The sequence below is a fragment of the Limulus polyphemus genome, unplaced genomic scaffold (assembly GCF_000517525.1).
Source record: "Limulus polyphemus unplaced genomic scaffold, Limulus_polyphemus-2.1.2 Scaffold125, whole genome shotgun sequence".
In the NCBI taxonomy this organism is placed as follows: Eukaryota; Metazoa; Arthropoda; class Merostomata; order Xiphosura; family Limulidae; genus Limulus; species Limulus polyphemus.
Window position 1 is genome coordinate 561,608 of NW_013665735.1, and position 11,905 is coordinate 573,512.

At 30.3% G+C, this 11,905-nt stretch overlaps 1 protein-coding gene and 1 long non-coding RNA gene across 2 annotated transcripts in view; one reads left to right on the forward strand and one right to left on the reverse strand.

The window, feature by feature from the left end:
- Nucleotides 1–8,858, reverse strand: part of LOC106472947 (tetraspanin-7-like) — a 35,451-nt gene extending 26,593 nt beyond the window's left edge. The window contains exons 1-4 of the mRNA XM_013933620.2: nucleotides 8,760–8,858; nucleotides 4,538–4,626; nucleotides 2,970–3,195; nucleotides 1,457–1,630 (exon numbers count right to left, since the gene is read on the reverse strand). Of these exons, the coding sequence (XP_013789074.1) occupies nucleotides 1,457–1,630; nucleotides 2,970–3,195; nucleotides 4,538–4,626; nucleotides 8,760–8,858 (588 nt within the window). The remainder of the gene's footprint in view (nucleotides 1–1,456; nucleotides 1,631–2,969; nucleotides 3,196–4,537; nucleotides 4,627–8,759) is intronic.
- A 401-nt stretch (nucleotides 8,859–9,259) lies between these two features.
- Nucleotides 9,260–11,197, forward strand: LOC111089631. The gene is made up of 2 exons (XR_002613851.1): nucleotides 9,260–9,393; nucleotides 11,115–11,197. It is a non-coding gene; the product is annotated as an uncharacterized LOC111089631 (long non-coding RNA).
- Nucleotides 11,198–11,905: the final 708 nt, after the last annotated feature.

Below are 11,905 nucleotides of genomic sequence, written 5' to 3' on the forward strand. Positions count from 1 at the left end.
TGTTAAACTACTTTCAAACACTATCTAATAATTTTTGTGGTAAAAAACATTATTAAGCATTGAAATTTTTTTTTTATATTTTACATTTTAAAGTTCATAAAAATGCTTGTCATTTTGCTTGGTCATTTTTAAACCATAATCTATTACTTAAAAACTGAAACTATTTTTGCACTTAAATCCTAACTTTAAGCTAAATAATAAACAGCAACATTTTGTCTATATCTTGTTCCTCAATATTCTTTTTTTTTTTTTTTATTCTTATAACAAAATTTCAACAGTCCAATAAAGCTTTAAGTTACAAATAATCTGCAAATAAAGGACACCTTTCAAAGATGCATTTTAAGCTAGTCAAATAACTTTGTCTTCTCCTCATTAACTTAATCTTCCAATGTTATTCAATTCCCACTCTTTTTTCTCATCTTTATCTCCTCCTTATTGCTTTCAATAAATCCACCTTAAAACAAATACTGAGTCAAGGTTTCTTCAGGAATCATCATCAACCACAGGTTGTGAAGAATAGTAACAAGTTCCCAATCAGGGACAACCCCTCCTGTGGTGCAAGAGAGATATTGAAAGATGTCAACCACAATGGCTAAAATACAAGAAAGGCACAGGCCTTTCCATCATTTTAATGGAAAGATTTTTTTTAGATTCCACAGCAAAGACAGCATCCCACATGAATTTCAGTTAAATGGACTGTTTCTTGTTTGAAACATTCTGTATATGAACATTCTGCTAATCATTATGACCAGTGAAGTTGGCCATGGCCAAACTGAAGTCACATGCTTAACCAAATTTCTCACTCAGATTGACTAGGTATACTGCAATATATGCTGGGATGATAACTGGCTTGTAATGTTTTGAATGTTTCTCCTCGGTTTCAATGAGTGAATTATCTTATGCGTTTGTTGTTGTTGTAGGAAAAATTCAGATTATGGCCACAGCCTGAAGAAACTAAACAAATTTTATATTTTGCAACCAGGTCACAACTCCCTAGAACAGTAACTGCTTCTTCAACAGTAGTTGTCTTCTTGAAAGTCTGAAGAATTTGAGACAACAGATAAGTCCAATAAAGTTCACAAGTTACAGAGTGTTGACAGAATGGAAAACTAGAAATGGCTGCTGACACTTATATTTTAAAATAACTTTAGAATTTCATTATTTTTGTAAAGATGAGTGTGTTTTCAAATTCTCTACATCTTCTTTGAGTAGCTTTATAGTAGAAACTGAACATCTATAGCACTATGGATATTCATTCATTAACATTTCTCATGCAACCTACATTATCTGTTACAACAGAAAATAAATTTATGGTCTCAGCTTAATAATAATGTTAAGAAACTTATAGGTGCTGTAAGATGCAATGTTTTGAAATAAAATTAAAACCTAATGTTGTAAATAACATTCAAGGGCCAAACTATGAGAAATGTGTTCAAAATATCAAATGGTTACATACAGTTGACTGAAGGAGGTCCAGATCCTTGTCTTGTACACTATTATGTCCTTTGTACTTTTTCAAAGCCTCATGCAAACCAGTTCTGAAACCAGTATTGAGTTTTCCACGGAAAATGTAGCCAGATATAGCTGCTCCCAATTCTAATACAAACACCAGCACTAAGAAAGCTGAAAGCTAAAATGGAAATGTTTTTTTTAAAGTTACATAGTTATTTGTTACAGTAAAAATATGATCAGAAGCTAAAAACTCTTAAAACACTAACCACTCTAAATTACACATCAAAAAACATTGATATAAGTTACAATATAATAAAATTACAAACTTGAACTGAATAACAGAAGTACTTAAACTATTTTAGGAGCTTTTAGAAGCAAAGATAGCAGATATACAAGCTATCAAGTTCTTTTGGATTAGAATTGGATGATTAGTAGAAGCTGCTGATCAATTATTTGTCAAGCTCATTAAATGATCCCACTTAATTGATTATTCTCATGAGACTTAGAAACACACATTTTGATTAGCTGTTTATTTTTGTGGGACACAACACTAATTGATTAAGTCGAACAACTTTGAATTGATTGAAATTAATAATAAAAAAAATCACAATGACAATATCTTGATTACTTGGACAACTGAAAACCAATAATCATAAACACCAAGTTATTATTTTCATTACATTAATCAATTTAATCATCATTTCAATTAACTGATTATTTTATGTGACATTAATTGATTAATCAAGTTAATCATCCAAAACTATTTGGAATTTTTTTTTCTATGGCTACATTGTTTAAAATGTTTCTTGATGGAGCAGAATGAAGCTTACATTATCTAAAAACTGCTCTAAGTAAAATAACAAATAAAGACAACTGACTACACCAAACACAAAATAATAAGTTACTTGTACTTTGCCTTTTTAGGATATTGTTTGTATAATATGCTCTGGTATACTTAAGAATGGGGAATTTAATATGGCTATAACAATTATTAAGGATCTAATAACAATGATTATTTTCATGTTATAACCATATGTTACATCATCTGCTCATATCCAGAAATCTGACTTGTCAATGTGAGTAGCTTGCAGCTCAACTGCTTACTTGTTGAACCAATTCATTTAGTATACATCTACACATAGTATATTACATGTACTGACATGCAGCACACAAAACACCAGAATGATCTGAATACCTGGCTAAAATGTTCTTTTCAAACAATAGGGAAGTAATTAATAAGTTAAATTTACTAAAACTATTTCAAGACACTTAGCATGAAACAAGCTTGAAAATTATTAAAGAATGTAAATATAAAGTCCATATTATTATTATTATTACTATATTTCATAATTCACTGTAATATCACTATTGATGGCATATCTTGAAAGTAAATTGCCAACTGCCATTTTAGTGTTACTTTCGTATAATGAAGTTACAAGATGTCGGTATTTTTTTTGAGATTTTTAAACATTTTTTTCTATGTGTTATATTTAAAATAATAGGACTAAAAACCTTACCAAATACAAAAGAACAGGTTGCCCTTTTACAGTGCAACAGCAAGCAAAAAATCCCACAACTGTTATAGCTGCACCTGTACCAATGAAGACATAGGGAGCTACATTGTTGTACTCATCTGAGAGCTGCAGAAACTGGTACAAGGATACTTTCATCCATATTCCAATAACTAAAAGGCCAATACCAGTTAACTGAAATTTAAACAAGGAAATGTGTATAAAAACCAGACTAATGATGGAAAAACAGTTGATATGTTGATAAAAAAATATATTCAGCTTAGTTGCTATAAAAAATTTATATTTGCAAATTTTACTTATTTCATAAACAGTAGAAACAAAAATATTTGATAGAATTACAAGTCAATTATTAACATCTTACCAAAAAGATTGTTTTTGAATTACTCCTCACTTTTACTTTTAAAAAAGAAAAATTATCCCCGATATACAATAGATACCTGTGAATATTGACTGGTGCTAGCTACTGTTAAATAGTATACATGTATGTGCAGATAAACTAACACAAACAAGCTAAAATAACTTCTGGAGGTATTTCACTCTTAGTTTTCAAAAATTAAATAAACATTGTATTACACTGCTGTACCTGTTTCCCATTTTGAATTTAACATCTTGCAAAAGTTTAATTCCATTTAAAATCTTTTATATTATGTATCATGTGATTTATATCCTCAATCTTAAAATTCTATGTCAGTCATAATTTTTCACATTATAATTAACTTTATTTGACTTCCAAACTGTACTCTTAAATGGTCAGTTTCTTCAGAATCTACTGGTGTGCAGAAGAGGGCAAGAACAGAGGTGAGTCTCTTTGAATTTAATTTTTGAGTTCAAATATTAATTTCAAACATTTTATTTTTGTCCTACCATGACCTTATTGCCAGAATCCAGAGAATGAATTGGAGGTGAGACATTAGGAAGCAGTAAGGAAAGTGTATTTTTTGAAAAGAGGAGAAAAAAAGCAGAGATTATTCCCAAAAGACTTCCAAAATGATGATGTGGTAATGAAAATTCCCAATCTTTTTCAACCAAAGACCAGCAAGTTCTGTTCTCGAAATTTCATAGACAGCTCAATGTAATATGAACTTTTTAAAGTACATCACCAGCTATATATCATTTTTTTTTTCAACCATCATGTAGACCAGTGGTTGGGAAACATTACTCTATAAAATCATTTGGTGAAAAGGAAAATTTTTAACCTGCATCAGAGAGGTACTGAGGGAAGAAGTAACAGCCTTAACTTAATCCATTGCTGAAACCACAATAAATCAAATGCTTTACAAACCTGTTGTGAAGGGACACATTCAGTTCTCACCCATACAAACCTGGATCTCTTAACAAAAACATAGAAAGTGTTAATGTTATTTACAGAGCTTAAGTCCTTTTAACTTGAGGTTTATGTATATCAATTATATTGTGGCATTACACCAAATTTATTACTTGTATTATACAGAGACCAACTGTTTGATAACATTACATACTACTTTTCATCAAGTGCAAAAACTAAAGTTTAATCTGTGACATAGAGGCTCAATATAGTCTTGGATTTGCCATACCCTCTGCTGTGGACTGCTGTTTCACAGTAAACTTTGGAAGCTTGCCAAGAAACATAGATCAGATTTACAGCAAAGTTCACCATATCAGACTGCCCAAAAGAATAACAGGTTTACAAATACTTACCATATGAAACTGAGTAAACTATCCTCCTGAAGTTAGGCATGCAACAAAGATGTACTCAACTATCATACCCTCAAGAAAGTCAAAATATAAGTAACAAGTGGCTAGATGTCCTCAGGAAGTTAGTGATGCTCCAAGTGAGGATCAAGAAACTTAACATAAGACCCAATCCAGTGAACAACAATTATCTCATTATCTCCAATTAAAGCAGAGGGTTATTATCAGTAAAAATAAATTAAACATTTCCACAAAGTATATTTGAATATGTGGAGTATAGAGATACTTGGAGACTCCCACCTGCATACTCTGTAAACATATCCCCCCCCCAAAGGAACTTTTATACTTTTGTTTTATTGCAGATAGGAAGGAGCTACTTTGGAAAAGCTTGGAAAACATAACTGGGACTGCATCATAGTCAGTGGACTCTGTGTAGATATGGCCAAGGTACTTAATAGGCATATTACAAATACGTATGCTAAAATATCAACAATGACAGAGTTTTACTTTGTTTTTCTACCCAATCAGAAAGTGACCAACCCACCAAATTGTTCATCTTTCTTGTTTCAGTTGAGATAACTCTACAATTACTTTATCACTAACATCAGTTTAAACCTAAATCCACTCTGTGATTCTGGGCAGTGCATGATGTCATTGCTTAGTTGTAATAACTAGTAGTAATTAAAAGAAAAATATAACTAGTGGAAATGATGTTATCATTACCCCTTGAAGTTACCTTTTATACATGAATATGGTGTTCCTTTAAAAAGCTTAAATACAGACTGAAACAGGAATTAACAGCCAATAATAGATGAACATTAGATGACTGTAACATGTAAAATACTCAATGCTTTGTACACTATACAATCTGTGTCTTTAGGGAGCCAATCCCTATATTGTGTATGATATGAAGGAGTAAAAAAATCAATACACAATATCAAATTTTATCTCACACATTCAAAAAATACACTAACTTTCAGTCGGGTGGGGGTGGGGGAAACGTCACAAAACAAATAATAAAAAAACATTTGGTAAATGTAAAATGATGTAGGGATTGCAGTGCCAAAAAGAATGCAAGCAAGAATTATAGATGATACAGCTATACATAGATCATCCCTACATGACTCAGTATTAAAACACTGTACCATATGATCTTAGTCAGTTGATTCTCCAAAAATATAAAAGGATCTATGTATAATGGCAAACTATATACATCAAATGCATATTGAGGTACAAAGAAGCTGAGACTATTTAATACTTTTACTGTTTCTGACTGGAATAAAAAAAGGCTAAAAATAAGGACAATCCCAGTTTTACTGGTATATCTGATAACCCTAATCTTGACTCTACTTGCAATTCAGCTTATCAATAAGTTCTGAAACAGGCTAAATGTATTGTACTATTACATAAATATCATGTAAAGGCCAGTTATTTGTCATTTATATTTTACAGCAAAACTTAATTATTTTAGTTTGACGGTAAAATAATGATAAATTAATTTAATATATTTAATTCTCAAACTTCAGGCTTAACAGTGTTACCAATAGGCTACTTGTGTTTAGTATTATCTATTGCCAAACTAAATTGGTTAAGAGTAATGTATGTGTTAAGCACTCACTGGGTGGAAAAGTGGGTTTTATTTGTGAACTTTGAATGACATGCACTTTTAAAGATGCTAGTAGTGAAGATATTCAATTTTTATGTAAAGTTTGCATGTTGAATGAGTTATCCTATAGGGATGGGTAAAGATTTTTTAGCTATTTTCTCTTGAGAAAAGAAGGGTAAGAGTTTATACAGTGTTCAAGTTTATCCAGTGGATTGATAGGATAAAGGCTTCTGATTTCTTTGTGCTATATTCCAAAGATAATAGGATTGGAGGACAGAAACTTAAAATTTGAACGACAGCATAAGCTCCAATTAAAACAGTTTTATTTTTTAACACAATAACAAGGTGATTGACTTGTCAAACAAGTTGCATTAAGCCAGAAGTTTAAGAGACGAATCAATAATTTCCTGAAAAATGAAGGGTAGGTTTAAATTTTCTCTTTTTAGGGATGGGTATGCAAAGACAACTTTTAATTTTAATGACCTAATGGTCCCTTGTTGTCCATATGTTATCCTAAAACCCTAAGATTCTTATTAAGAAGGGGAAGGAATCAAATATTTCCAAAGTAGTTTAATGTGGGTGCCAATGTGTTTTCTGTCCATCAAATTATAAAACAATTACTTTAGCTTCTGTTGTCAGCAAGGTATAAGAATCCATCTGATATTATTTGGAAAAAGAAAACAGCTTCACATTTTATATTTGATATCAATTAAAATGGTTTAAAAAGAAGTTTTCCTATCTAACAAACTTTTTTGAAATTGGATTCTTAAGGTACTACTGAAAACTTATAAAAAAAATATTAAATAGCCTATGTGAAATGCCTAACTGAATATTTTATTGTGCAGGAACTAAAAATCTAAATAAACTGTCAATGATAAATTTAAAGAAATTCTTTATAAATTATAGTCTGTGAACTAGTAAGTAACCAACTTCAAGGTGTTAAACTTAAAGCTAAAAACTTGCAATCTAATTGTTAGAGAGTATGTTAGACAAATACTCAAATAGTATTTCTAGTGCTTATACAAGTTAAACTTTCATTTATTTCATATTTATATAGTTTTACTAGTAGTAGTACTTCTACTACTAGTAGCAGTATTACTTTCAAGGGATTCACACACTTTACTTACGGCTTGACTCGATTACCTCTATCTTCAGTCTCTCTATCTATATCATTCCTGCTTTATTTGCCGGGCTTATATACTAAAAAAGAGGGCGCATGGAACAGACTAGAGTTGCCAGGACAATTCAAGATCCTTCGAGAATCTCATGACTTTTACCAGTGTCACATGACTTCGGCTGTCGTAACAATACGTTATTGAAGTTACATAATTATTTTAATTCTAAGAATTAAAATATACAATAAATAGTCCTTGAAAATTATAAATACAGTGTTTCTGAGTGCTTAAGTGTGTTTCTTTCTTTTTAAATGTCAAGATGAAATACATGGTTTTAGAAATTGCTAAATGGTTATTTAAATCATCGGATAGTTTGTCCTCTAGCGATAAAACGTAGAAGCTTAAGGTCATTGGATTAATTTCTGGGCTTTACACAAACGTCATAGTAGGGAGATAGAAACAGTGCGGTAGTTGCTTGTCATTTTTAGGTAGGAAAGGTTACTGCGTCAAGAAAACGTTAATTGTAGTTAAGATAACTTAAAAGTAAGCAACCTGTCATTTAATACTCACGTTTAACTTGAATATAAAACACAGTTAGAATAATGGGGAGACGTTTGCAGACAGAGGCAGCATTAACTTTCATGAAGATCTGCCTTATGGTATTTAATTTCATATTTTGGGTGAGTAACGTAACCAGATGGTTCTTGTTAAGATAATGTTCTATTCTAAATTGATTATATGCTTCATTCCTAAGGAAGTCAGAACATGTATGTAATATGTTTCTGAACTTTATATTTTAATTCGAAAGAGCATTAATTTAAACATCAATGCGATTTATTGATGTCATTAGTTCCCAGTTTGACTATTGATTAAATTAATTGCATTATATAGTTTTACTAGTAGTAGTACTTTCATTTATTTCATATTTATATAGTTTTACTACTAGTATTAGTAGTATTACTTTTACTTGTTTCATATTCATATAGTTGTACTAGTTGTAGTATTAATTTCATTTATTTCATATTTATATAGTTTTACTACTAGTAGTAGTATTCTTTTCACTTATTTCATATTTATATAGTTTTACTAGTAGTAGTAGTGAATTATAGCGTGTGTTTATAAAAGTAGTTAAGTTAAAGTGACTGTGGAAATTCTGTGTATTACAAAGTTGTATCGAGAAAGAATAAACTAGTTTTAATCAAGAAGGTACTTGTATCGCTGAAGTTGCTCGGAAATAATTTATACCGGAAATTAACAAACACACAGATACGCAACAATACGTTGCTACAGCTTGCACATCTCAGAATGTATTACAGTTGTGTAAGTATTTTCCTTTTCTGCCCATTTTGTATTACTTTCCTTCTTCCTGGGCAAAGATCATACCTGTTCCAGAAGTAATGAAGTACCCCATAGGTGTGCTTCATTCTCATCTCCGAGCACACCATATAGGTAGTTACCTCCTCTTACACACTTTCCACCCATCCTCCCCACTAATGATGCTCTTATTTTGGTACCTGTCAATTCTCGAAAGTGAGGATTAAGCAGGAATAGCAGAGAGAGCTAGCAGCACTAGTATAGATAGTACAATACTATTGGTGGAGAGTAGTCACATGATATGTACATGTTCAGAAATGGTGTGAAACTGATGGGGTATAAAGGCACTGATTACAAAAAATTTTTTTAGCAATGCTTTGTGAAAGAGAGTTAAGTACCTGTCAGAAATACATTTTCAGTGTAAGAAAATGTTAACATCTGTGTTTCTGGTCTAATGGGAAAAAAAATTATTATGGTGTTCAGACCATAAAGATCTAAAATATACAACAATATGTAGTTGTGAGGAATATTTTTCAATTGTAACTACTGTATTACAGAGCTGTAATTTTTTTTTTCATTCCCTGTATCCCAGAACTGTGTTCCGGATTGTATCTGTGAGGACTCTTGGAACAACACTTACACATGCCTCAGAACACTTTCTTCTTCTGAAAACAGCATTATTTGTGTTTTCGATGATCACCAGGTATGATATTTCAGGTGCTATATATATATATATTTTGTGTCTCCAAAGATTTTTGTATACATAATGATTTGTATTTTTAAAATAATTATTTTTATATTCTTTGAAGTTTATAATGTGAGTAAAAAACATGAAATGAATAGCATTGATGAATTTCTTATGGTTAGATAATATATTTGAGACAAAAGAACACTTTTTATTTAAGTACATTTGGTCTCAGTTGCTTTATAATTTCTGTCTCCAGAAATTTGCTTTCAGCATGAAAAATAAAACTTTTTAGTTTTTTAAATTTATTAATTGTAAGAAAAAACTGTTCTTTAATTTGACCACTATCATATGTAGACCTTATTTTTCATGTAAAAAAAATAATGTGCTTCACAGGAGGAGTTCATTAGAACTGGGCAATTAATAGAATCCACTAGTCAATTATTTTCACATGAGATGGCTAAAAAAAATTAAGAAAAGCGATTATACTTACAAGATGGCTCAAAAAAATGTTAATGCAAAAAATTGGGTTACGATTTTGATATCCTTTGTAGGCAGGTCATAGCACAGATAGCCCATTGTGTAGCTTTGTGCTTAACAACAAACAGAATGACAATATTTCAATTACTTGGGTATTTAAAATAATTGAAAATAGCAATAATTAGATACCCTAATTTTGAATATTTTTGTGAGTTATAACACTAATTGACTATGCTGAACAAGCTTGAATTAATTGAAAATAATAACAAATAGTCATAATGGCAATATTTCAATTACTGGATAGATGGAATAATTGGAAACTAATTTTGATTAATTGATTATTTTATGTGACAGTAATTGATATTCATTGGTTATTAATTTTGTCTATTAATTAAGTTAATCACCCAGCTCTAGTGTCCATATTTCCGTATTTGTTTAGTTGATCTTTACTTTTATAATTTAGTGTGACCTGAGCTAAAATGTAAGTTGCAGGATCTTGTGAGACCCTAGAGCCATTGGCCATGTTTTTTTCTTGATTATAAAATGATAAATATAAGTAGTTGTTACTTTTAGTTTAAATAATAGGTTGAACAATCACCAAGTTTTTATACATATATATATATTTTTTATTTATTTAAAGAAGGATGATGTTTCGAGCTAGCACTCTTCGTCAGATAGTACAGTTACGATCTGATGAAGAGCATTAGCTTCAAACATCATCCTTCTATGAAAAAAAATAATAAAAAACTTGGTGCTTGTTCAACCTATTATTTAATTTTGTTATTTGTGTTGCCTATGCAGTTTTAACTATAGTTACTTTTAATTTGTATACAACAAACCTTAATTGATAATTTTCAGCTTGACTATACCTTGGAATTTGCAATAATTACATACTATAAATTTGATCACCAGTTACTAAAACTTAGTTAATTCATTCTTGGATCACTAACTTTGATTCAATTCATATAAATCTCTTAGAAAAACCATGTTTGAAATGTGATTTATCACTCTGTGCAACCAATAAATTGTATCACAATCTAAGAATTAAAAGTATATAATAATGTATACCATGTGCTGTTAACTTGTCTATCAAATTTGTCAAATTTCTTTCAAATGTTTATTTATGATTTATGCTTGATCACTTAAGTTTACCATGAGAGAAAATCTCATGAAAGTTAGGTTTCAGTTATTCATATATTTCTTTTGTATCCTTATTGTTTACTAACATAGATTTGAAATTAATTTCTTATGTTCTACAGAATTTTGTGGAGATCTACAATATTACAGCTGACCCTCACCAGCTTCATAATCTATATTTTATGGACACTTGTAGATAAACTTAGCAAGAAACTGATATCATACAAGTTTTGTGAAGAAGCTAGTTTTACTAATATCGATCAGAACCTTAAGGAAGCATGCAGATAAAGATGGGCATACAGATGTTGTTTTATCACAAGACATAAAGAAGTGCCACTTCTGAACAAATTTCGGTATTAATTTATCTAGTATCTTGGTGAAGTACATTAAACTCTAATCCAATTATTGGCTTTTGACACAATAATGAAAAATTAGAAACACTGTTATGAAAATTATTAGTTAAGCATTAAGATATAAATATTATTTTAAACCATATATTGAGCCATTCTCCTATATCAACAGAGTGTATACCAGTCCTTGAGAACCTTGAAACTACTTAATTTTTGATGTAGCCAAATTCAAGAATGCTTGAATGTCTTTAAGTTACAATTTTGTGACTTTTATGTTTGTGCTTATTGGAAAAGTCTGGAAATTGCACAAGCTTATATATTTCATAAATTGTCCATCCAAAATATTGTAAATGGAAGTACACATGCAACATGTTACAGTACAAAAAGTTCCATGTTGGTCATGATGCTAATAGTATTATATGTCAATGTTTCTAGCATAATCAGAAGTATTTAATTTAATGTTCTGTCTGCAAAAAAAATAGGAATATTGGTTACAAAATGCACGTTAAAATTCATTGATATGTTGCTTGAAGAAATATGTAGAATTTTATGTGTTACTGCCC